Source organism: Lepidochelys kempii, chromosome 16 (genome assembly GCF_965140285.1).
Source record: "Lepidochelys kempii isolate rLepKem1 chromosome 16, rLepKem1.hap1, whole genome shotgun sequence".
In the NCBI taxonomy this organism is placed as follows: domain Eukaryota; kingdom Metazoa; phylum Chordata; order Testudines; family Cheloniidae; genus Lepidochelys; species Lepidochelys kempii.
The window spans coordinates 5,002,372-5,027,674 of NC_136395.1; the positions used below are offsets into that span (position 1 = coordinate 5,002,372).

Here is a 25,303-nt window from a genome sequence, read left to right on the forward strand (position 1 = left end):
AGGAAATTGTCCCCAACACTCTCCAAACTCTTCCTGGATTGTCAGTGCACCGTTGTATTGCTCTCCTAGCAGATGCCAGGGTGATTGAAGTCCCCCATGAGAACTGGGGCCTGTGATCTGGAAACTTAGGTTAGTTGTCCAAAGAAAGCCTCGTCTACCTCATCATCCTGGTCTCGTGGTCTATAGCAGACGCCCACCACGACACCACCCTTATTGGTCTTGCTTCTAAACTTAACCCAAAGACTCTCAATAGGCTTGTCTACAGATTCATACCGGAGCTCTGAGCAATCATACTGCTCTCTTGCATTCAGTGCAACTCCTCCACCTTTTCTCCCCCGCCTTTCCTTCCTGAACAGTTTATACCCATCCATGACAGTGCTCCAGTCATGTGAGTTACCCCACCAAGTCTCTGTTATTCCAATCACATCTCAGTTTCTTGACTTTGTCAGGACTTCCATTTTTTCCTGGTTGTTTCCCAGGCTTCTTGTGTTCGTTTACAGGCACTTAAGATAACTAGCCAATTGCCCTACTTTCTCAGTATGAATCAGGAGGCCTCCACTGTTGCACCCTCCTCCTTGTGTTTCCTCACGGTATCCCACTTCCCCACTTACCTCAGGGCTTAGGTCTCCATCCCCTGGCAAACCTAGTTTAAAGCCCTCCTCACTAGGTTAGCAAGCCTGCCTACGAAGATGCTCTTCCCTCTCTTAGTTAGGTGGATCCCATCTCCTCCGAGCAATCCTTCTTCCTGGAACAACATCCCATGGTTGAAGAATGCAAAGCCCTCTCTCCGATACCACCTGCACAACTAGGCATTTACCTCCACAATTTGATGGTCCCTACCTGGGTCTTTTCCTTCAACAGGGAGAATGGATGAGAACATGACTTGCACCTCAAACTCCTTTATCCTTCTTCCCAGAGCCACATAGTCTGCAGTGACCTGCTCACGGTCATTCTTGACAGTATCATTGGTGCCCAATTGGAGAAGTAGGAAGGGGTAGTGGTCCAGTGGCTTGATTAGTCTCAGGAGACACTCTGTCACATCCTGAGTTCTAGCTCCAGGCAAGCAGCGCACGTCTCGAGTTTCCCGGTCTGGGTGGCAGATGGATGGCTCTGTCCCCCTTAGGAGAAAATCCCCGACCACCACCACCCACCTCCTCCTGTTGGGAGTGGTCGTGGAACCCCCATCCCTAGGGCAATGCATCCCATGCCTTCCAGTCGATGGGGTCTCCTTCTGATCCCTTCCCTCAGTTGGCTCTTCCAAACCATCCTCCACCATGGTACCCGTGCAAAGAGCCTGAAAATGGTTTCTTACCTCTATCTGCATTGTGGGTACATGAGTTCTCCTCTTTCTTCTTCTGGACATCACATGCTGCCAATTTTCTTCCCCACTCTGCACTGCCCCCTCTGATTCTTCAGCATGCTGTGCCTGCACTACCAAACGCTGACTCCTAATGCTAAGAATGAAGGGAGTTTGGTCTGCAGGGGGTGGCGGGGGCTTGTGCCAAAAGGCGGTGGATCTTAGAAACAATACAAGAAGCACAAAATTAACTTCTTTGGCTTAACAAATGGAATAGTTTTTGAATTACTTATACCTGAGAATTTACAGATGTTTCTGTTGCGATAGTGGTAAGGGTGAGAACATGTTGCTTATTTGAAATATTGTCAGTTGAATGTTGTAGCTTAAATGTCTCCTAAATTCTACGGTTCTTTGCCATGTATTACAAGGATGTCAGGGCAGATTCTTTTATCTTTGGTATTTGAGATCCCTGTTTGAAAGGGCTCCTGAATTTGTCAGTGGATATTGTTGAAGTCCGGCTGCTGGTGGAAGATGCAGGACCCATGGCTGAGATAAGTATAGTGATTCTTGGCCTCATCATTTCGTAACTGATCTGAGAAAGTGTGGAAGGTGGGCTCTGGAAGCTGTATGATCCCTTTGAAATCTGGTTCATTTAATAATGGAGCAGTCTGTTAGTCTTTGTAAGCACTTTTGCTCTTGTAGAGGTAACTCCTACCCTCTCCTGGGTAGTGTGCTGGCTCTGGGGAGGGAGGTGATGCTGGGAACCTTATTCCCTAACACACAAGCAGGCGGACAAGTTCTCTGCTGACTATTCTGGTGACACTGGAGGGCTGGCTAATGAACCATCTCACACGTCCCCTAAGGGTGTGATCTGCTGTTTGAGGGGCTTGGTCTGGAGGAAAGTACAGCTAGGGAGGCGGTGTAGTCTGGAGGAATCGTAGGCTTAGAAGGGGCCACAAGGGTCATCTAGTCTAACCTCCTGCTGAGATGCAGGATTTGTTGTGTCTAAAACATCCAAGACAGATGGCTCTCCAGCCTCCTTTTGAAAGAGCTTCCAGTGAAGGAGCTTCCACAACCTCCCTTGGCATCTGTGCCATTGTCCTACTGTTCTGACAGGAAGTTTTTGCTGAGATTTTATCTAAATCTGCTGTGCTGTAGTTTGAACCCAGTGCCTCTTGTCCTGCCCTCTGTGGCAAGAGAGAATAACTTTTCTCCATCTTTTTTCTGGCAGCCTGTCAATTATTTGAAGACCACTCTCATGTCTCCCCTTAATCTCCTCTTCTCCAAACTAAACATACCCAGGTGCTTCAGCCTTTGCTCGAATGGCTTGCATTCCATCCCTCTGATGTTGCTTGCATCTGGATGCTCTCCAGTTTTCCTATATCCTTTTTGTCTATTGGTGACCAAAACTGGACACAGTCCTCCAGGTGAGGTCTAACAGGCACAGACTAGGGAAGTAGATGCTCCTGAGTTCTAATGGTGGCTTTGCTGATGGCTCCTTGAGAGGCTTTGAGCAAATGACTTTTCCACCTTCGTTTCCCCCTTTGTGAAATAATGATACTAATGATGATGGACCTGCCTCACAGAGGGGTTATGAGGATTCCTCAGTTTTATTACAAAGTGTTTTGAATATGTGGAATTCTGGTTGAGCTGGGAGGTTCAGGCTGCTGTTCCTATTTCCAGCAGCAAGGTATGTCCCAACACTCATCCCAAAGGCCTGTGTGAAGGCTACCCTCAGCAGCAAATGTCCTGCAGAGAGAGAATGCTGCAGCCAGTATTCCTGCTCCCTTCCCATCGCTCCCCAAAGCAGAATTGTGAAAGTTAGGGAGACTAACCTGAATGAATGATACTGCATGCTTCTTCAGTTTACCCCCGGGATCCTTCTGAGGGGCAGTGGTGCCACTGTAACTAGATTACTCTTGCAATTGTTTCTGAAATGACTGTGCCATACAGTGATGTCATCAATTCCTGCTGTACTATGGAGCGCTTATTGGCCTCATTTGTGACAGTGAGATTTTGCAAGTATGTGACTCATAATGGTGGTTTAGGGAATTTGTGTGTGTGGCTGTGGATTAAGGGTAGGACGATATGTCTAGGAATCTGAAAGGGATGTAAACACGCCTTGCTGATGTATAATTTTCTCTTGCTCGGAGGAACAGTGGAGCAGGTCGTTGTTGACGTTAATCAGAACAGATCCATTGTAGTCTGGTTTGCTAATGGACCCATGGGAAAATACCTATTTTCTCTTCAAAAGTTTTCATTTACAGAAACTGAAATATTTGTGTAATGGCAAATGTCATCCAGGAGGTATGTTCCCATCTCCATCAGTTCACATGCCATTCTGGGGACAAGACACCCCCATTATAGCCTCCTGCTAAGTTGTTCGTTTGCAAGCCTTTGCCCTCTATGGAATAGTTAGTTTTGCAGCAAATGCATTTTTTTCTGTTGACCGAAGCTGTTTTCCATTTCACGCAGATTCAGAATGTAATATCTCTGAGGAAATTTAACTTTTCTCAAAAGCCACTGTTGTGGCTAAAAGATTAATTCTGTTACAGTTCAAAAAAACCCATCGTCCCTCCCAGATGGAAATCACTGAAACAATAATATTTATCTATTAAGTACTGACTGTGTGCAAAGTAAAGGCAGTCCCTGGTCCAAAGAGTTACTTTGTGGAAGTCGGACAGAGAGATGACAGGACAGATGCTGGAAACCCAGAGGAAGGACTGACTTTGTAGTCTTACTGTGTTATTAATTCATTGCAAAAGAACTGAGTGTTCAGGAGGGACTTTGAATGAGAATAAGGAAGGGTCTTGGCACACTGGGACAGGGAAGAGATTCAGAGCCTAATTCGGGAAAGCGCTGAAAAACATACTTCAGTGCTTTCCTGAAGCAAGGCCACATTGCATAAGGTGCCATAGAAGAAGGCACAGAGATAGGAGATGGACAAAGCATCCAGACTGGCATGCTTAGTAGGGAAGGTGTGGAGGGGGAAATGAGTTATGACAAATAGCTAAATCAGAAAAAGTCATGGATATGAGGCCACAGAAATAATCGCTTTATGACAGGATCGGTCTTCCGTGTAGTGAATAGGAGCCAGATCCAATAGCCATGCTGGTCCATGGAAAGACTCCCATTACTTCAGTGGGTTCCGGAACTGGCCCATGTGAAGGCTAGTCCTGTCAGGTTCGTTGCTGCTCTTTCCAGTTTTATTCAGATTTGTTTCCCATGTGCATGATCATTAGAGGATTATTCTCTCCCTTTTGATCAATGGTCACCCCTATCTCTTGCCAAGCAGCTCTGCTTCTCCAGCCATGAGGAGTACAGCTCCTATGATCCCCATTATCTATTTTTCCCCTCTCCAAGATCCTGCCCTCCTCCTTTCTGTGCAGAAATATGCAGACATTTCAAAGAGAAGACTGCAAAACCTGCTGTAATCTCCCACCTCCTCCTCCTCCATCACTTTCCCCTCTAATAACCTCTCCTCCTTTTACCCCAGGATATAGACACTGACTTTCCTTGCCTGCTGATCTCCCCATCTCCTCTTACACCTGTCTCACTTCTGTCTCCTCCTGGATGTCTCGCCTTTACCTTAGCAACAGGGTTGAAAATAATGATGCTGTCATGAGAAAAAAAATGCTTCACCATTTGGCAGAGCCACGGAAATGCAACACGAGTTTAGCCAGTGATACTTACAATGAAGTTGGCTTCATGCAGCTATCTGTCCTAACACATTTGCCACCTGCAAACATGATTCCTCCTCTTCTTTTTTCCCAATCACTATCTTCTTTGCATCTCTGTGTTTTTCTTTTTCCCTTTCTGACTTTGGGCCATCAGCAGATTTATTTCCTGATCTGAAGCAGGACTGTCTGTTTTGAAGACAATGTCTCACCTTTTCCTTGCTCAAAGAATCTCAAGAATGAGGCCCGATGGCCCCAGCAGCATTCCACGGGTTCAGGCTTTGTTTGCACACGTCCTGGGTGAAAAAGCAAGGTGCAGAGAATCCCTGGGAATGAATTCCAACCCTGCAAATACAGTTTAGGTGCAGCTGTGCTACTGGGCAGGGATCTTTGGTGAATGTGCAGAAGGAACATGGCGCTTTCTTAAAAAATGCATATCTGTACATTTAGCTTCTGTGGCCTTGTCTACACTGGAAAGGGTTTGCCAGTATAGCTATTCCAAGAAACCCTTATAGTGGAAGTGCAGCGTATATTGGCAAAACAATTCTTTTGCCAGTATAACTTATACCAGTTCCCTGAACAAAATAAGCTATATTGGCAAAACACTAGGGCTTTTGCTGGCTTAGCTATTTTGGCACTTTTCACACTCGTAACTGACAGAGGCATACTGGCAAAACTTTGACCAGGTCTGCAGAATATGGCCATTTGTACAGTATTTTTGTTCTTCAGTAGAACCACCATGTCTGCAGTTACGAAGAGAGGCATGTAGTGTCACCACAATATGGATCAGGTTTCAGAGTGGTAGCTGTGTTAGTCTGTATCAGCAAAAAGAACGAGGAATACTTGTGGCACCCTAGAGACTAACAAATTTATTTGGGCATAAGCTTTCGTGGGCTAAAACCCACAAAATAAATGTATATCTTCCTACTGTATTTTCCATGGCATGCATCTGATGAAGTGAGTTTTACCCCACGAAAGCTTATGCCCAAATAAATTTGTTAGTCTCTAAGGTGCCACAAGTACTCCTCGTTCTTTTCACAATAAGAATGCCATTCCACTGATGTTCTCTCTGTGGTACTAAGTATCAGAGGGGTAGCTGTGTTGGTCTGTATCCACAAAAACAATGAGGAATCCGGTGGCACCTTAAAGACTAACAGCTTTATTTAGGCATAAGCTTTCATGGGTAAAAAACCCACTTCTTCAGATGCATGGAGTGAAAATTACAGATACAGGCATAAGTATACTGGCACATGAAGAGAAGGGAGTTACCTTACAAATGGAGAACCAGTGTTGACAAGGCCAGTTCATTCAGGGTGGATGTGGTCCACGCCCAGTAATTCATGAGGAGGTATCAATACCAAGAGAGGGAAAATTGCTTTTGTAGTGAGCCAGCCATTCCCAGTCCCTAGTCAAGCCCAAATTGATGGTGTTAAGTTTGCAAATGAATTGTAGTTCTGCAGTTTCTCTTTGAAGTCTGTTTTTGAAGGCTTTTTGTTGAAGAATGGCAACTTTTAAATCTGTTATTGCATGTCCAGAGTGATTGAAGTTTTCTCCTACTGGCTTTTGTATGTTACCATTCCTAATGTCTGATTTGTGTCCATTTATCCTTTTAAATAGAGACTGTCCGGTTTGGCCAATGTACATGGCAGAGGGGCATTGCTGGCACATGATGGCATATATCACATTAGAAGATGTGCAGGTGAATGAACCCCTGATGGTGTGGCTGATGTGGCTGGGTCCTCTGATGGTGTTGCTAGAGTAGATATGGGGACAGAGTAGGCAACGGGGTTTGTTACAGGGATTGGTTCCTAGGTTAGTGTTTCCATGGCGTGGTGTGTAGTGAGTATTTGCTTCAGGTTGGGGGGCTGTCTGTAAGCGAGGACTGACCTGCCTCCCAAGGTCTGTGAGAGTGAGGGATCATTTTCCAGCATATGTTGTAGATTATAGAATCATAGAATATCAGGGTTGGAAGGGACCTCAGGAGATCATCTAGTCCAACCCCCTGCTCAAACCAGGACCAATCCCCAATTAAATCATCCCAGCCAGGGCTTTGTCAAGCCTGACCTTAAAAACTTCTAAGGAAGGAGATTCTACCACCTCCCTAGGTAACGCATTCCAGTGTTTCACCACCCTCCTAGTGAAAAAGTTTTTCCTAATATCCAACCTAAACCTCCCCCACTGCAACTTGAGACCATTACTCCTTGTCCTGTCCTCTTCTACCACTGAGAATAGTCGAGAACCATCCTCTTTGGAACCACCTCTCAGGTAGTTGAAAGCAGCTATCAAATCCCCCCTCATTCTTCTCTTCTGCAGACTAAACAATACCAGTTCCCTCAGCCTCTCCTCATAAGTCATGTGTTACAGACCCCTAATCATTTTGTTGCCCTACGCTGGACTCTCTCCAACTTATCTACATCCTTCTTGTAGTGCGGGGCCCAAAACGGAACACAGTACCCCAGATCAGGCCTCACCAATGTCGAATAGAGGGGAACGATCACATCCCTCGATCTGCTCACTATGCCCCTACTTATACATCCCAAAATGCCATTGGCCTTCTTGGCAACAAGGGCACACTGTTGACTCATATCCAGATTCTCGTCCACTGTCACCCCTAGGTCCTTTTCCGTAGAACTGCTGCCTAGCCATTCGGTCTCTAGTCTGTAGCGGTGCGTTGGGTTCTTCCGTCCTAAGTGCAGGACCCTGCATTTATCCTTGTTGAAGCTCATCAGATTTCTTTTGGCCCAATCCTCCAATTTGTCTAGGGCCCTCTGTATCCTATCCCTGCCCTCCAGCGTATCTACCACTCCTCCTAGTTTAGTATCATCCGCAAATTTGCTGAGAGTGCAATCCACACCATCCTCCAGATCATTTATGAAGATATTGAACAAAACCGGCCCGAGGACTGGTCCTTGGGGCACTCCACTTGATACCGGCTGCCAACTAGACATGGAGCCATTGATCACTACCCGTTGAGCCCGACAATCTAGCCAACTTTCTACCCACCTTATAGTGCATTCATCCAGCCCATACTTCTTTAACTTGCTGACAAGAATACTGTGGGAGACCGTGTCAAAAGCTTTGCTAAAGTCAAGAAACAATACATCCACTGCTTTCCCTTCATCCACAGAACCAGTAATCTCATCATAGAAGGCGATTAGATTAGTCAGGCATGACCTTCCCTTGGTGAATCCATGCTGACTGTTCCTGATCACTTTCCTCTCATGTAAGTGCTTCAGGATTGATTCCTTGAGGACCTACTCCATGATTTTTCTGGGGACTGAGGTGAGACTGACTGGTCTGTAGTTCCCAGGATCCTCCTTCTTCCCTTTTTTAAAGATGGGCACTACATTAGTCTTTTTCCAGTCATCCGGGACTTTCCCCGTTCGCCACGAGTTTTCAAAGATAATGGCCAATGGCTCTGCAATCACAGCCGCCAATTCCTTTAGCACTCTCAGATGCAACGTGTCCAGCTTTTCTAAATAGTCCCTAACCAGCTCTTTCTCCACAGAGGGCTGGCCACCTACTCCCCATGCTGTGATGCCCAGCGCAGCAGTCTGGGAGCTGACCTTGTTCGTGAAGACAGAGACAAAAAAAGCATTGAGTACATTAGCTTTTTCCACATCTTCTGTCACTAGGTTGCCTCCCTCATTCAGTAAGGGCCCACACTTTCCTTGGCTTTCTTCTTGTTGCCAACATACCTGAAAAAACCCTTCTTGTTACTCTTAACATCTCTTGCTAGCTGCAGCTCCAGATGTGATTTGGCCCTCCTGATTTCATTCCTACATGCTCGAGCAATATTTTTATACTCTCATTGATGATGTGCTGGAGAGGTTTTGGCTGGGGGCTGTACGTGATGGCCAGTGGTGTTCCGTTACTTTCCTTGTTGGGTCTGTCCTGTAGTAGGTGACTTCTGGGTACCCGTCTCGCTCTGTCAGTCTGTGTCCTCACTATCCCAGGTGGGTATTGTAGTTTTAAGAATGCCTGATAAAGATCTTGTAGGTGTTTGTCTCTGTCTGAGGGATTGGAACAAATGCAGTTGTATCTTACGGCTTGGCTGTAGACAATGGATCGTGTGATGTGTCCTGGATGGAAGCTGAAGGCATGTAGGTAAGTATAGCGGTCAGTAGGTTTCCGGTATAGGGTGGTGTTTATGTGACCATCATTTATTTGCACTGTAGTGTCCAGGAAGTGGATCTCTTGGGGGGGACTGGTCCAGGCTGAGGTTGATGGTGGGGTGGAAATTGTTGAAATCCAGGTGGAATTCTTCAAGGGCCTCCTTCCCGTGGGTCCATATAATGAGGATGTCATAAATGCAGCGCAAGTAGAGGAGAAGAGCTAGGGGACGAGAGCTGAGAAAGCGTTGTTCAAAGTCTTCCATAAAAATGTTGGCATACTGTGGGGCCATGCGGGTACCCATAGCAGTGCCGCTGACTTGAAGGTATAAGTTGTCCCCAAATCTGAAATGGTTGTGGGTGAGGACAAAGTCACAAAGCTCAGCCACCAGGTGTGCCGTGGCCTCATCAGGGATACTGTTTCTGACCGCTTATAGTCCATCCTCATGTGGCATATTGGTGTAAAGAGCTTCTACATCCATGGATGGTGTTGAAAGGAAGATCACCAATGCATTGTAGTTTCCTCAGGAAGTTGGTGGTGTCTCAAAGATAGCTAGGAGCACTGGTAGCGTAAGGTCTGAGGAGAGAGTCCAAATAGCCAGATAATCCTGAGAGTGGCTGGCTCACTACAAAAGCAGTTTTCCCTCTCTTATTTTTGACACCTCCTCATCAATTATTGGGGGTGGACCACATCCACCCTGACTGAATTGGCCTTGTCAATACTGGTTCTCCACTTGTAAGGTTTCAGAGTAACAGCCGTGTTAGTCTGTATTCGCAAAAAGAAAAGGAGTACTTGTGGCACCTTAGAGACTAACCATTTTATTTGAGCATGAGCTTTCGTGAGCTACAGCTCACTTCATCGGATGCATACCGTGGAAACTGCAGAAGACATTATATACACAGAGACCATGAAACAATACCTCCTCCCACCCCACCCTCCTGCTGGTAATAGCTTATCTAAAGTGATCATCAAGTTGGGCCATTTCCAGCACAAATCCAGGTTTTCTCACCCTCCGCCCCCCCCACCCCCATACACACACAAACTCACTCTCCTGTTGGTAATAGCTCATCCAAAGTGACCACTCTCCCTACAATGTGCATGGTAATCAAGGTGGGCCATGTCCAGCACAAATCCAGGCTTTCTCACCCCCCCCCCCTTTTCCCGGACACACACAAACTCACTCTCCTACTGGCAATAGCTCATCCAAACTGACCACTCTCCAAGTTTAAATCCAAATTTAACCAGAACGTCTGGGGGGGTGGGGTAGGAAAAAACAAGGGGAAATAGGCTACCTTGCATAATGACTTAGCCACTCCCCGTCTCTATTTAAGCCTAAATTAATAGTATCCAATTTGCAAATGAATTCCAATTCAGCAGTTTCTCGCTGGAGTCTGGATTTTAAGTTTTTTTGTTGTAAGATAGCGACCTTCATGTCTGTGATTGCGTGACCAGAGAGATTGAAGTGTTCTCCAAAAAAACTTCAAATCCAGACTCCAGCGAGAAACTGCTGAATTGGAATTCATTTGCAAATTGGATACTATTAATTTAGGCTTAAATAGAGACTGGGAGTGGCTAAGTCATTATGCAAGGTAGCCTATTTCCCCTTGTTTTTTTCTACCCCCCTTCCCCCCCCCCCCGACGTTCTGGTTAAACTTGGATTTATGCTGGAAATGGCCCACCTTGATTATCATGCAGATTGTAGGGAGAGTGGTCAGTTTGGATGAGCTATTGCCAGCAGGAGAGTGAGTTTGTGGGGGCGGGGGTGAGAAAACCTGGAATTGTGCTGGAAATGGCCCACCTTGATTATCATACACATTTTAAAGAGAGTGGTCACTTTGGATGGGCTATTACCAGCAGGAGAATGAGTTTGTGTGTGTGTGGGGGGGGGGGGGGGGCAGAGGGTGAGAAAACCTGGATTTGTGCTGGAAATGGCCCAACTTGATGATCACTTTAGATAAGCTATTACCAGCAGGAGAGTGGGGTGGGAGGAGGTATTGTTTCATGGTCTCTGTGTGTATATAATGTCTTCTGCAGTTTCCACAGTATGCATCCAATGAAGTGAGCTGTAGCTCACGAAAGCTCATGCTCCAATAAATTGGTTAGTCTCTAAGGTGCCACAAGTACTCCTTTTCCACTTGTAAGGTAACTCCCTTCTCTTCATGTGCCAGTGTATTTATGCCTGTATCTGTAATTTTCACTCCATGCATCTGAAGAAGTGGGTTTTTTACCCACAAAAGCTTATGCCTAAATAAATCTGTTTGGCTTTAAGGTGCCATCGGACTCCTTTTTGTCTCTGTGGTACTGATGCTGGAAGCCAAATGCCACATCCCGAGGAAGGCTATGGCTCCTGCAGAGCAAGTGCAAGGTGACACAGTGGTCCTAACTTGAACTGTTCCCTTTTTGTTGCATATGCCCAGTCTTGTTCTGAAGCATCAAGAGGTGCTGCCAGTCTGCAGCAGGATTCCCTTGGCAATGCATTGCTCACATATGCCTTAGTACGTAGTTGATCCTTTTAACCATCTGGCATATGGAGGCTATTGCTTAGATAGCAACTCTGTGGGAGCCCAGATACAGCTGGCACACTGGGGATTTTGCACCTAGTTGTGTTAGGAAACAATAGAAAAGTTTGAAATAATGGCAAAATTGAGCACACTTCCTAATATACAACAAAGTAATCACTTTGGCTGTGGTTAGTGGAGAGCAGAAAGGGGCCCATAAACTTTTCAGTGTTTATGAAGATAGGCAGTTCCTTGCCAATGCTCGTTTAATTCAGTAATTAATTTACTACATGCAAAACTGAAATTCATTATGTAACAGACAAGCGGTTTGTATTCCACCTTTTGCTGTGAATCACTGTAATGAAATGTTACAGGGATTTTTAAAATACAGCTAGCATGTTGAGAGCATCTTTAGCTTAGCAATTATCACAAGCAGATAATGGATGTTTATGAGCAGGGTTGGATAAGGCATTGGCTCTATAAGGGCCTCAGCTCCTGAAGTCATGTGATTACAACAGAGTTGCCATTTTCATTTGTTAAGTGGGTTTCTAGACCTGGTGGTTGTGAAGAAAAGCTTGAAGACTTGGAGCTGATGCAGTGACATTTGCCGGAGTTTTCAGACAGCCTGAAACAATAGCCCTGAGAGGGGTGAATTGTCCCATTCATCTCGGTTTAACCCCAAGGCCCTTTGCTCTGGGAGAGGCTTTGCTGACGCCTCCCAGCAGGACCCTCTGTGTATTGTAGGGGAAGAGTGCAGGCCCAATCACCTACACAGGTGCTTCAAGGTGGGGGGAAGAGCTCCATCCTGCTATTCCTCTCTGGGAGGGGAGGAGAGCCTCCCCCAATGCTTTTGCCAGTGGGGAAGTGTCATGGTAAGGCCACTGTGGGCCCTGTGTCATGGTATGCCTCAGCCCAGATTGCCTTAATCCAATCCTCTTTCAAACAGCTAACAGACTCTGGAGACCTTTGCTCTCTGTCTGGCCAACTGTTAAGCTGACTCTGTTTTATTTTGTCAGTATGTGAGATGAACTGGACATGCTGATCATCACACAGTCTGAGTTGCATTGTCCTTTCGGTACACTGCTGGCACGTGTCCTCTCTTTGCTCTGCCCATGGTCTTCAGATGATCTGGAGTGCCCTAGTCACATGGTCCCCAGGAGCAATCCATCTGCATGGGAGAAGAGTAGGCCTGTAGAGTAAGCCAAAGCAGTCTGGGCTCAAACAATGTTACTTCTAAAGTGGGAAGGACATGCACATGCTCAGTTCTTGCTCCCTCCTCTGTCAATTCAGGCTGCCAGTTCCTGAAGAGTTCCTCACTTCAGGCACCCTGTCCTTGGAAATGTATAGTCCTGCGCTGAAGATGGAACTTGCACCAACAGATTTTGTTACTCTTGCTTCCTTGCAGAACACAGTTGGGGAGAATCGATGGCTACAAGAGCAGCTGATCCAACTGCTAGTCAGCTACTGTGATCTGAACACAGCAGCCAGGTGGGCTCTCCGCTATAGCTTACCTGAGGAGACCCTGCCTTACGGAGTGGCCGATGAACTTCAGAAACTCAAGGTCCAGGAGAGGTAAATATCATGGATTATACCGACTTCAGAAATATATGAATTATGCCAGTGGCCTCTCTGGCCCCCAGAGCAGCTTGGATTTGGGAGAGACAAAAGTGGCTTAAAGTGCCCTCAGGAGGAGAGTTCTGTACTTTACTTCTTAGAGACACAACACAGAATCTTACCCCCCGCCCACCTTTGAGTAAACTGGACTGCTGAGTTCATAGAGGGAAATCCCAGCCTGCAGAGAGAGAGGCTGCATTTGGATAAAAACAAAAGGAGGACTTGTGGCACCTTAGAGACTAACAAATTTATTTGAGCATAAGCTTTCGTGGCTACAGCTCACACTGCAAACCATAGAATATCAGGGTTGGAAGGGACCCCAGAAGGTCATCTAGTCCAACCCCCTGCTTGAAGCAGGACCAATTCCCAATTAAATCATCCCAGCCAGGGCTTTGTCAAGCCTGACCTTAAAAACCTCTAAGGAAGGAGATTCTACCACCTCCCTAGGTAACGCATTCCAGTGTTTCACCACCCTCTTAGTGAAAAAGTTTTTCCTAATATCCAACCTAAACCTCCCCCACTGCAACTTGAGACCATTACTCCTCGTTCTGTCATCTGCTACCATTGAGAACAGTCTAGAGCCATCCTCTTTGGAACCCCCTTTCAGGTAGTTGAAAGCAGCTATCAAATCCCCCCTCATTCTTCTCTTCTGCAGGCTAAACAATCCCAGCTCCCTCAGCCTCTCCTCAGAAGTCATGTGTTCCAGACCCCTAATCATTTTTGTTGCCCTTCGCTGGACTCTCTCCAATTTATCCACATCCTTCTTGTAGTGTGGGGCCCAAAACTGGACACAGTACTCCAGATGAGACCTCACCAATGTCGAATAGAGGGGAACGATCACGTCCCTCGATCTGCTCGCTATGCCCCTACTTATACATCCCAAAATGCCATTGGCCTTCTTGGCAACAAGTGCACACTGCTGACTCATATCCAGCTTCTCATCCACTGTCACCCCTAGGTCCTTTTCCGCAGAACTGCTGCCTAGCCATTCTGTCCAAATGATTGTCTGAGCTCCAGTAGCTGTTCAGTTAAATCCATAGTTTAAAGTTAAATCCACCACACTTTCTGAAGAATCCATGTGCAAATATCTGAGAGCGAACTGCTGAGGAGCTGCTTAGTCTGGTGTTCCTCCTCTTTTTGCTTCTTTCTTGAATCTTGCTTTTCCTTCCTGACTCATGTCTCAGGGTATATTCCCCCACCCCCTTATTTCAGGCAGTGTACATGAGGTATTTCAGACAGAGGCAGTTAACAGCAAAACATCTAGTAGCCAGGTCTTAGGGTGGGAGCACTAAGTTTAAAGAATCCAGAAGTTGCATGATACTGGTGATGTCGCCACCTGAGGGGCACAACCTGCCCATTCCCTCTAGCACGTAGGATATAAAAGATAGCAGAATTGGTGTGGTTATGCTGTGCAGGGAGGCAGTATGCAGAGAGTCCATGCAGTGGTGTCCACGACTCCCATCTGCGGTGAAAATGTGTTCCATGGGGCTTAAACCATGAGAGCATGGGGAGGTGTTTTGGATACGAGCCAAGCTAGAGGAGGCACATGGATCCATACGCTCCTATGCTTGCCCACCAGCCAGATTATCGGAGCAGCCAGATTCCTGCAGGTGTGCAGAGCCTCAGTCAAGGCTATTGCAGTCCTCTGGTCTCTCAAGAAGCTGCTGCTGGCTCTACCAGCCCACTGGGCCAAGGACAGAGGTATTCTTTCCCCCAAGCAGCCTGTGCATTTACTTGGACTTTGCACAAGGAAGAGGATCTGGCCCTGAATGTTTAGTACAAAGCAGGAGAGCTCTGGGCTGTCTTGCTGAGTAGCCTGGGTGCAATGGCAGCCTTGCACTTGGGGACTCATGGACTGCATAGCGTTATCAGTCCTGCAGCCGCTAGCCTCTGCCACGGGAGACACATGATAGCCTGCCCCCACCTCACCACCAGCCAGCAAAGGGCACAGAGCCCAGTGGAAAGGGAAGCACAGCAGCTATGCTCAGGAGACACTGAAATCTGGGCCTGCAGGAGACTGCCCCTGGCAGGGGGCAGTACCTTACTGGCAGCGCATGACCTTTCTTTGCATGCAAGGTAAGCCCCCAAACAGCGGGCAGGCGGGGCCCATGCCTACGAGAGAGCCACAAACTCCGGGCATGCACCGTGGCAGGAAACCAACATCAGAACTCAACATGTCAGTAACCTCAATGGCATATGCCAGCTCCGCCATTCGCAGTCTATTTGGATGGGTAAGTGAAGCCCTCTGTACCGCAATCTTCCTAGGATAAGAATCCTAACCCATCATGGTGAAGTACTTTGCAGTCCATGGAGCCCTGGATCCAAATGTAGCCACTTCTCTTTTCTTAGCACTTGAAACAGTCTAGCAGCAGGTTCCCACAGAGGGCGTTCACGCTGCAAGAGAAAGAGATGGTATCAGAGTATGAATGATGACATCACCTCTGCTGCTGGTCCCACCATATGCTCCTCTTGAGCTGTGCAGATCAGAATATTCCGGGAGAGATGAGATTTCACACCTTCATTAAATATTTTACACAAATATTGACTTCAGCGTGCACACATACCATCTCTGCGAGGGAATGTTTGCACAGCACCAAGCTGCTATGTTACAAAATTAGTCACACAGTCCCTGAAACACAAGGTTAGTAAATATTTTCTCAAATAATAAACCATTTAAAGTCTCTGTGGGAAAGAGACTAGCCAGAAATTCATGATATGTACAAAATAGTTGTTTTTCTCTTACTCTTTCTTTCCTTCGATTGCATCATCTGGAAGGTTCACAAGAACAAAGCTATTACAGCATTTACAAAGCTATTGCAAGAGCCTCTGCTGTATGGGGAACCAACTCGTGCTGTGTAAGATTCTGTTCTAGGAAATCCATGATAACTCACAAACCCCATTTCTGCAGACATCTCCCTAACAGTGCCAGGGTGTTAATGCACTCGCATTGCACCTCTCTCTGGGGCACTGCCTGAAGTCTTAGTGTAGGAGAGTGAAACAGGTGGGGAATCTCAGTCTGGGTGTGAGTTCAGCTTACCACTGTTCTTAGCACCTAGACCCCAAAGTGCAGGGAGGTGGTGGAGTAGTGTGAAAACCTTCTAGGGGTTTTTGTCTGTCCAGCTCCATAGAACAGAGGGAATAACAGGTGTAGATGCTGTACAGGGAAAGGGCTGGGGGAAACTGGCATAGGAAGGAGAGGTCAGTGAACCCTTTATGAGCCATCCCACTCTAAGCTCAATGGAAGAGGAGGCCTCTTGAGCCAGAGGCAATGGCCCCTAGGTGGTGGAAATCCTGCTGTAGGTGGGGCAGCCTGTGATTCTCTGCCTGTTCCTGTCTAATGAGAAAACCGAAGTTCTGGTTTGGGCCCTAAGCAGGTCAGAGCCAGCCTGTGCATGGGGCCATGCCAGCTAGTGGGTTCCTGGGTTCATGGTGAGGGGCTGGAAGTCGAGTCCTTACAATGTGCTAATTTCAAAGTCAGAGCTCACTTGCTGGCTTTAAGGTCACATCAGTTCTGGGAAAGAGAATGGAGTGTGAGTAATGCATGATGAGAAGTCTGGGTTTGAGAGGCTTTTCTAGTCCGGAGGCTACTTCCAATGTGTATGTGTTATTGATGGAATGGACTTGTGCTCCAAGCTTCCATCTCTGTCTCACATACACTGATGTTTTTTGGTGATTTTAGGGGCAGGGGATGAGGGAGAGAAGGTGAGTCAAGGCTGAAAGGAACAGAAAGAAAGAGTAGAATAAGGAAAGGGTCAGAGAAAGTGGAGAGAGAAGAGAGATCGAGTGAGAGGAGGTGACTGGGATGTGAGGAGAGGGGTTCTAGGACTTTCTGATGTCTCTTGGGCCCTGAAATCTTAGGGTGGCCCTGTTAAAAGTTGCTGGCTCTTGTTTTGTGCAGGGTAGAAGATGCTGAGAGCACAGTGGATGACTATGAAGAGGATAGGAAGGAGGGTTATTACCAGATCCCCATTCCCAGGGAGAACATTCACTTTCTGCAGACATGGGAAGGGATACTGAGGTGGAGGGAGAAGGTGCTGCAGGTAAGCATCTCCCTGTTGTTGGTTTTTTAGTGTCAATTATGTAACATGGGGTGGAATATTTGTGACCTTCATCATCAAATACATGTCAGCCTATGCCAGGAGCAGCAGGAGCATGCCTGGCACTTTCTGTAGGAAATCTCTGAGGCCTGTGGGCTTGGAGATTGACTGGAATAGCTATTGTGGAATAAGCTATCGCAGGGGCGGGCAAACTACAGCCCATGGGCCACATCCGCCCTCCAGCCAGTTTAATCCGGCCCTCAAGCTCCCAGTGGGGAGCGGGGTCTGGGGCTTGCCCTGCTCCCATGCTCCAGCTGGGGAGCAGGGTTGGAGGCCACTCCATGCGTGCCACCCAGAACCTGCACCCCTGAACCCCTCCCATGCCCCAACCCTCTGCCCCAGCCCTGATCCCTCTCCTGCACCCCAACCCTTTGCCCCAGCCAGGACCCCGCTCCTGCACACTGATCTCCTCATTTCCGGCCCCACCCCAGAGCTCGCACCCCCGCCAGAGCCTTCATCCCCCCCATCACCCACACCCCAACCCCCTCCCCTAGCACAGAGCCTCCTCCTGCACACTGAACTCCTCATTTCTGGTGCCACCCCACAGCCCACACCCCCAGCCAGAGTGCTCACCCCCTCCTGCACCCCAACCCCCAATTTCATGAGTATTCATGGCCCACCATACAATTTCCATATCCAGATGTGGCCCTTGGGCCAAAAAGCTTGCTCACCCCAAGCTACCAGGAAAAACTTCTCATGGGACACTGTAATCTGGATAAAATCCACTTTATTCACAATAATTAGTGCACTTCCAAAACAGTAATTATTCTGCAGTAAAGTCACTCTTAGTCCAGAGTAGAGTGTCCAGCCAGGGAGCTATTCCACAATTGCTGTTTCAGTCTATGTCCCATGTAGAGAAGCCCTGAGTAAAGAAAGCCTTTTGTATGTGCTGCAGCCTGGCCAGGTTGTTGGCATCGACATGGAGTGGAGGCCGTCATTTGGAGTGGTGGGAAAGCCACGCGTCTCGGTGATGCAGATTGCTATCGAGGAGCAGGTGTTCCTCCTGGATTTGTTGCAGCTCCTCAAGCCAGATGAGATGGAGGAGCTTTCTCACTTTGTCCAGACCCTCTTCTCAGATCCAACCATCATTAAACTAGGTAACTTAAGCTTTCCCCTATGCTCTGCTTTCCACTGCAGGAACTGTCAGCCTTTCTCACTACTTCACATACATAGGAACAACAGGAACTTCATCTTCCCTGCCCTCTATACATGGGGCCTTCCCCAGGAGGGTGTAATGTAGTCCAGTTAGAACAGGCTCTTAGAACATTCTTCTCTTATTGCTTTGGGAGCCTTCTATATTAGACGGCCGCCATGGCAGGCAGCAGGGTGAACAGCTTCCACCACTGCCTGCCCCACACCAGAAACTACAAGTCTGTGGGTTAACCCATCTGGTATCAGAACAAATATCTGTCTGGGTCAGCCTGCTCCATACCAGAACCCGCAACTCCCTGGGTTAGTCCACCCAGTACCAGAACCCAGAGCTTTCCAAGTGAGCCCTCATGGAACCAGAACCCCATAGCTCTCTGGGTTAGCTCATCTGCTACTAGAACCCATAGCTCTCTGGGTTAACCCACCCCATACCAGAACTGATATCTTTCTGGGTTAGCACACCTGGAACCAGAACCCAGAGCTTTCAGGTTAGCCTGCCATGCACCAGTTCCCAGAACTCATTTTTCTATCTGTGTGATTTGAGGCTTTGTCTCTGCAGGTTATGGGATGTCCGGAGACCTGCACAGCCTAGCTGCTACGTGCTCTGCTTTTAAAGAAATGAATAAGCAGGTGCAAGGCATAGTGGACCTGCTTGCAGTAGATAAACAAGTAAGAATGGGAATCTGAAGATTTGGAAAATGCCTTCTCTTGACTGTACCGGAAGATAACTGTCATTATTTCACAGCATTGTCTTTCTGCATCCTATATTGGCAGGGAGATGACTAGATGACCTAATAGGTCTTTTCCATCTCTAGTTCCTGGGGTGATGTAATTCTTTAGAGAGAGACACAAGCATTCAGTTTTGATTAGCTAAAAAGACATGGCTGGGTATTTTAATAGCTTTCCACTTTGCCTTTATGAAAGGAACTAAAATGGAGCCAGAGGTCCATTCACTAAGGGGGGCTTTTTGAACACAACCATCACACTCATACTTGCTATGAGCAAATTCTTGCAGAATTTATAAAACTTATAAAAGTTTATTATAAAAGTTTCATTATTCTAACATTTGGTAGTGTCCATAGAGTAGTTATGGATTTAATAGACAGCTCCTTATTAAGAGCATGGAGCTGTAGAGTCAGTGCAGTACAGGATTTGCACTCATCTGCTACTGAAATGCAGCTGGCTTTAGGTTAGAACTCAGTAGCTGTGCAGCAGCATGCAGTAATTTTAGTAAGAAAATGAAAAATTGCATCTGTTTGAAACTGCAGGGGGAATTTAAGGAGGTAGGTTGGGATTTAGCCAAACTCCTGGGGTTGTCGTCATAACTCAGGAAGTGCTGGGGAAACTCTAGTGTCCACAGGTAGTCACAGCCTTAGTTCTATCCAGATTGAGTGAGGGACATTTCAGAATTGTCATTGTTTGCTCTAGTCCTGGGGCACCTTTTCTGTTTAACACATTAGCTCAGAAAAAACAAAATGGGGAGGAAGATGCTGGGGTTCTGTGGTTATTATTTCTTTATTATTTGTATTGTGTTAGTGCCCAGTGGTCTCAGTTGGCTCAGGGACTATCTCCTCTGGATGCTCTGTAAACGTGTGAGAAGAGACACTCCCTGACCCAACTTCTTAACATCTTAGGAAAATGCTCCAGGAGAAATTTGGTCACCCTTTTTAGCATACTCAGAGGAAGAGGGCTCCACAGTCAGCAAGCCAGAATCTTTAGCCAGGTTCTTTGAATATGAACTTGGTCCTGACTAAGTAATAGGTAATGTACAATCGTAACTTTGCTTTAATAAAAAGTATGAAATAAAAAAATTCAAAAAAGCGCTCCCGGTATGATGCAGTCAAACTAGGCTGCTGTTTCCCTTCCAGGCTTTGAAACCAAGTTCACTTCCAACGAGTGTGTTTGTCAAGCAAATATCCAATATCTGTTCGGGTATCCAGTTTGCCATGCCAGCCCTTGTCTGAGATAGCAGGGCTGTGTGTACCTTTACTGAAGTGAAAGGTGATTACATTAGGATTGCTTCCTGACCACATGCCTTGATTGTTCTTTCCACCCCACTGCAACATGTGATATTTTCAGGATCTGTTTTGAAATCTGTTTATTTTGCATCTTTCTCTCCCCCTTCAGTTACAGAAATGCTGGAGGAAGAGCAGCCTTCAAGTTGATGTACTGTCACAGGAGAAGAGCTGTGGAGACAGAAGGTTCAGGCAGCCAGAAAGAGGGCTCAGTCTGCTGGTGCAGCATGTCCTGGGGAAACCTCTTAATAAAACTGAGCAGCTCTCCAACTGGGAGAAACGGCCGCTGCGGGAGGAACAAATCCTCTATGCAGGTCTGGTTAGCATGTAACTGTAGAGCAAGGTGCTATGGACAGCTCTGTCATGGGCCCGCATTTCATTAGATGTGTAGATGTGGAAAAAATGTTAACTAGCAGAGGGGAAAATGGCTTTGCAGATTAGTTCCTGTTCAAAGAAGCCAGCACATGTTTTGTTTGTCCTTGTATGGACCTAGTTTTAATGGCTGGAGCGTAAGCTGTCCAATGAATCATTGTTTCTCTGATAAAAGAATTTCTTTACCAGTCAAATTACTCTGATGAAATATAATCTCAATGGAAACTCCTCTGAATAGTTGAAAAGAAAAAAAAGTCCACTTCCTTCTGCTTCATTTCACTGCACACAGCTTTTCTGGGAAACCACTATTATGTCCTGTATATCACAAGGATGCACTGAATTCAAAATGGGCATGGATGGCGTTTGGAGCTATACTACAGGGGCCTTGGTCCAGGCAGGTCAATGTGAACTGTAGGTATAAATCCAGAGATGAGTCACAGTGAGATAGCGGAAATCCACGGAGTGGTAAAACAGTACCAGCCCAGTGTTAAATTCAGTCCTTCTGTAAGCAGGGGCAACTCCCACTCAGGTCAAAGTGTTTGAGATTTGCATAGCTGACTAGGAGATTTTGTCACACAATTTCCATTGAAATGAATGGGGGCTGCGTGGCTAAATCCTCAAGTTAGAATTGAACGTCTCAAGCAGTGAGGGTTGCAGCTTCTTTGTGTCAAGGCTGAGTGTGCCTCCGTCTCTTTGAATTCTGTGAGGGGAAAGATATCACATTTGTGCTAGTTCTGGACTGATGAAATGGGATTATGGGTCAAAGCCTGTTTGATTATTATATTTACTGAATCTATACAAGACTGTAAGATACAGTGCTAGATACCTGCAGCTACCAAGGGCGATTGGATGTAGTTGCATTTCTATAGGTGAAGTCCCTCTTGTTTTCATCACAAAAGCCTCTCTTTCTATTTTGGTCAAAGCCAAACTGATGGGCATATTCTGTTTTGTAGCTTCTGATGCGTACTGCTTGCTGGAGGTGTATAAGAAACTGTGTGAAGATCCGTTAGGCTTTGGCCTGTGTTCAGATCTCACTGAGAGCCTGGTGGCTAAACCTACCACAAAACACAGGGCAAAGAAGCAGCTGAATCAACAAGAAATGCCATCACCTTCCAAGCAGGTTTGTAAACATCTTCAAAGAACTATACACTGCTCCCAATCTCTTCAAAGTATACAGTGGCTTCACCTCTCAAGCAGGCTATTAGCCATGCCTGTCAAGCCTGTCTGCAGGCCTTTCTCTAGTCTGGGGGTAGCAAAAATCCTTCTCACTTTCCTATTTCACTGGAGAAATGATCACTGGCGCTAGTGGGTTAAACACAAGGTTCCCTACATAGGGGTCAGTGCATTTATTTCCTCTGCTGGAAAACGTTATTTAGAAATACAAACAATATAGCAGGTTTCAGAATAACAGCCGTGTTAGTCTGTATCCGCAAAAAGAAAAGGAGGACTTGTGGCACCTTAGAGACTAACCAATTTATTTGAACATAAACTTTCGTGAGCCACAGCTCACTTCATCGGATGCATACTGTGGAAAGTGTAGAAGATCTTTTATACACACAAAGCTTGAAAAAATACCTCCCCCCACCCCACTCTCCTGCTGGCAATAGCTTATCTAAAGTGATCACTCTCCTTACAATAAGAAAAGGAGTACTTGTGGCACCTTAGAGACTAACCAATTTATTAGAGCATAAGCTTTCGTGAGCTACAGCTCACTTCATCAGATGCATATCGTGGAAACTGCAGCAGACTTTATATATACACAGAGAATATGAAACAATACCTCCTCCCACCCCACTGTCCTGCTGGTAATAGCTTATCTAAAGTGATCATCAGGTGGGCCATTTCCAGCACAAATCCAGGTTTTCTCACCCTCCACCCCCCCACACAAATTCACTCTCCTGCTGGTGATAGCCCATCCAAAGTGACAACTCTTTACACAATGTGCATGACAATCAAGTTGGGCTATTTCCTGCACAAATCCAGGTTTTCTCACATCCCCCCACCCCCACACACAAACTCACTCTCCTGCTGGTAATAGCTCATCCAAACTGACCACTCTTCAAGTTTAAATCCAAGTTAAACCAGAACATCTGGGGGGGGGTAGGAAAAAACAAGAGGAAACAGGCTACCTTGCATAATGACTTAGCCACTCCAAGTCTCTATTTAAGCCTAAATTAATAGTATCCAATTTGCAAATGAATTCCAATTCAGCAGTTTCTCGCTGGAGTCTGGATTTGAAGTTTTTTTGTTTTAAGATAGCGACCTTCATGTCTGTGATTGCGTGACCAGAGAGATTGAAGTGTTCTCCGACTGGTTTATGAATGTTATAATTCTTGACATCTGATTTGTGTCCATTTATTCTTTTACGTAGAGACTGTCCAGTTTGACCAATGTACATGGCAGAGGGGCATTGCTGGCACATGATGGCATATATCACATTGGTGGATGTGCAGGTGAACAAGCCTCTGATAGTGTGGCTGATGTTATTAGGCCCTGTGATGGTGTCCCCTGAATAGATATTTGGGCACAATTGGCAACGGGCTTTGTTGCAAGGATAAGTTCCTGGGTTAGTGGTTCTGTTGTGTGGTATGTGGTTGTTGGTGAGTATTTGCTTCAGGTTGCGGGGCTGTCTGTAGGCAAGGACTGGCCTGTCTCCCAAGATTTGTGAGAGTGTTGGGTCATCCTTTAGGATAGGCTGTAGATCCTTAATAATGCGTTGGAGGGGTTTTAGTTGGGGGCTGAATGTGACGGCTAGTGGCGTTCTGTTATTTTCTTTGTTAGGCCTGTCCTGTAGTAGGTAACTTCTGGGAACTCTTCTGGCTCTATCAATCTGTTTGTTTACTTCTGTTTCTTTACTTCTGCATAATGGGACTTAGCCACTCCCAGTCTCTATTCAAGCCTAAGTTAATTGTATCCAATTTGCAAATGAATTCCAATTCAACAGTTTCTCGCTGGAGTCTGGATTTGAAGTTTTTTTGTTGAAGAATTGCAACTTTCATGTCTGTGATTGCGTGACCAGAGAGATTGAAGTGTTCTCCGACTGGTTTATGAATGTTATAATTCTTGACAACTGATTTGTGTCCATTTATTCTTGTACGTAGAGACTGTCCAGTTTGACCAATGTACATCGCAGATGGGCCTAATAACATCAGCCACACTATCAGAGGCTCGTTCACCTGCACATCCACCAATGTGACATATGACATCATGTGCCAGCAATGCCCCTCTACCATGTACATTGGTCAAACTGGACAGTCTCTCCGTAAAAGAATAAATGGACACAAATCAGTTGTCAAGAATTATAACAGTCATAAACCAGTCAGAGAACACTTCAATCTCTCTGGTCACGCGATTACAGACATGAAAGTTGCAATTCTTCAACAAAAAAACTTCAAATCCAGACTCCAGCGAGAAACTGTTGAATTGGAATTCATTTGCAAATTGGATACAATTAACTTAGGCTTGAATAGAGACTGGGAGTGGCTAAGTCATTATGCAAGGTAACCTATTTCCCCTTGTTTTCTCCTAACCCCCCCCCTCAGATGTTCTTGTTAAACCTTGGATTTGTGCTGGAAATGGCCCACCTTGATTATCATACACATTGTAAGGAGAGTGGTCACTTTAGATAAGCTATTACCAGCAGGAGAGTGGGTTTGTGTGTGGGGGGGGGGGGTGAGAAAATCTGGATTAGTGCTGGAAATGGCCCACCTTGATTATCATACACATTGTAAGGAAAGTGATCATTTTAGATAAGCTATTGCCAGCAGGAGAGTGGGGTGGGGGGAGGTATTTTTTCATGCTTTGTGTGTATAAAAGATCTTCTACACTTTCCACAGTATGCATCCGATGAAGTGAGCTGTGGCTCACGAAAGCTTATGCTCAAATAAATTGGTTAGTCTCTAAGGTGCCACAAGTACTCCTTTTCTTTTTGCGAATATAGCAAGTTGCCATTGATGTTAGCATCTTTCTATTTGCATACAAGGTTTTTCAGCAAAATTTACTATCCTAAACTAATGGGAATATTGTAAATTAAACATATCTGGGCTATTGCTGCAAAGGTTGCTACAATAAGTTTTACAGGCTTGGACTTCCTTGTGAACTCAGGATCCATCATTGTCACCTGTACAATCCAATTAATTAGTCAAGTGACTATTGTTGATGTTTATTATAGTAGTGTCCAGGGACGCACTGAGATCCGGGCTCTATTGTGCTGGGCATTGCACAAGTACGAAGTGGAAGAAGCCCTGCCCCAGAGAGCTTCAAGTCTCTTTGAGAAAAGGCAGCAACATAGATTTAACAGTGTAAATATCTTCATACTGTGTCACCGTTGAAAAGTGAGCATATACTCACAGAGACCACCCACTGGTATCTGAGATAAGAAAATAAGAATGGCCATACTGGGTCAGACCAGTATCCTGTCTTCTGATGGTGGCCAATGCCAGAAGCTTTAAAGGGAATAAACAGAACAGGT

The 25,303-nt window shown here is 46.1% G+C and overlaps 1 protein-coding gene across 9 annotated transcripts in view; it reads left to right on the forward strand.

Annotated features, from left to right (window-relative positions):
* The window catches only part of EXD3 (exonuclease 3'-5' domain containing 3), a 573,707-nt gene that overhangs the window by 220,911 nt on the left and 327,493 nt on the right, over positions 1–25,303 (forward strand). For all 9 annotated transcript variants that reach the window (XM_073314573.2, XM_073314577.2, XM_073314575.2 and 6 more), the window contains 6 exons: positions 12,991–13,157; positions 17,098–17,239; positions 18,192–18,393; positions 19,005–19,114; positions 20,573–20,774; positions 21,786–21,952. In XM_073314573.2, coding sequence (XP_073170674.1) covers positions 12,991–13,157; positions 17,098–17,239; positions 18,192–18,393; positions 19,005–19,114; positions 20,573–20,774; positions 21,786–21,952 — 990 coding nt within the window. The remainder of the gene's footprint in view (positions 1–12,990; positions 13,158–17,097; positions 17,240–18,191; positions 18,394–19,004; positions 19,115–20,572; positions 20,775–21,785; positions 21,953–25,303) is intronic.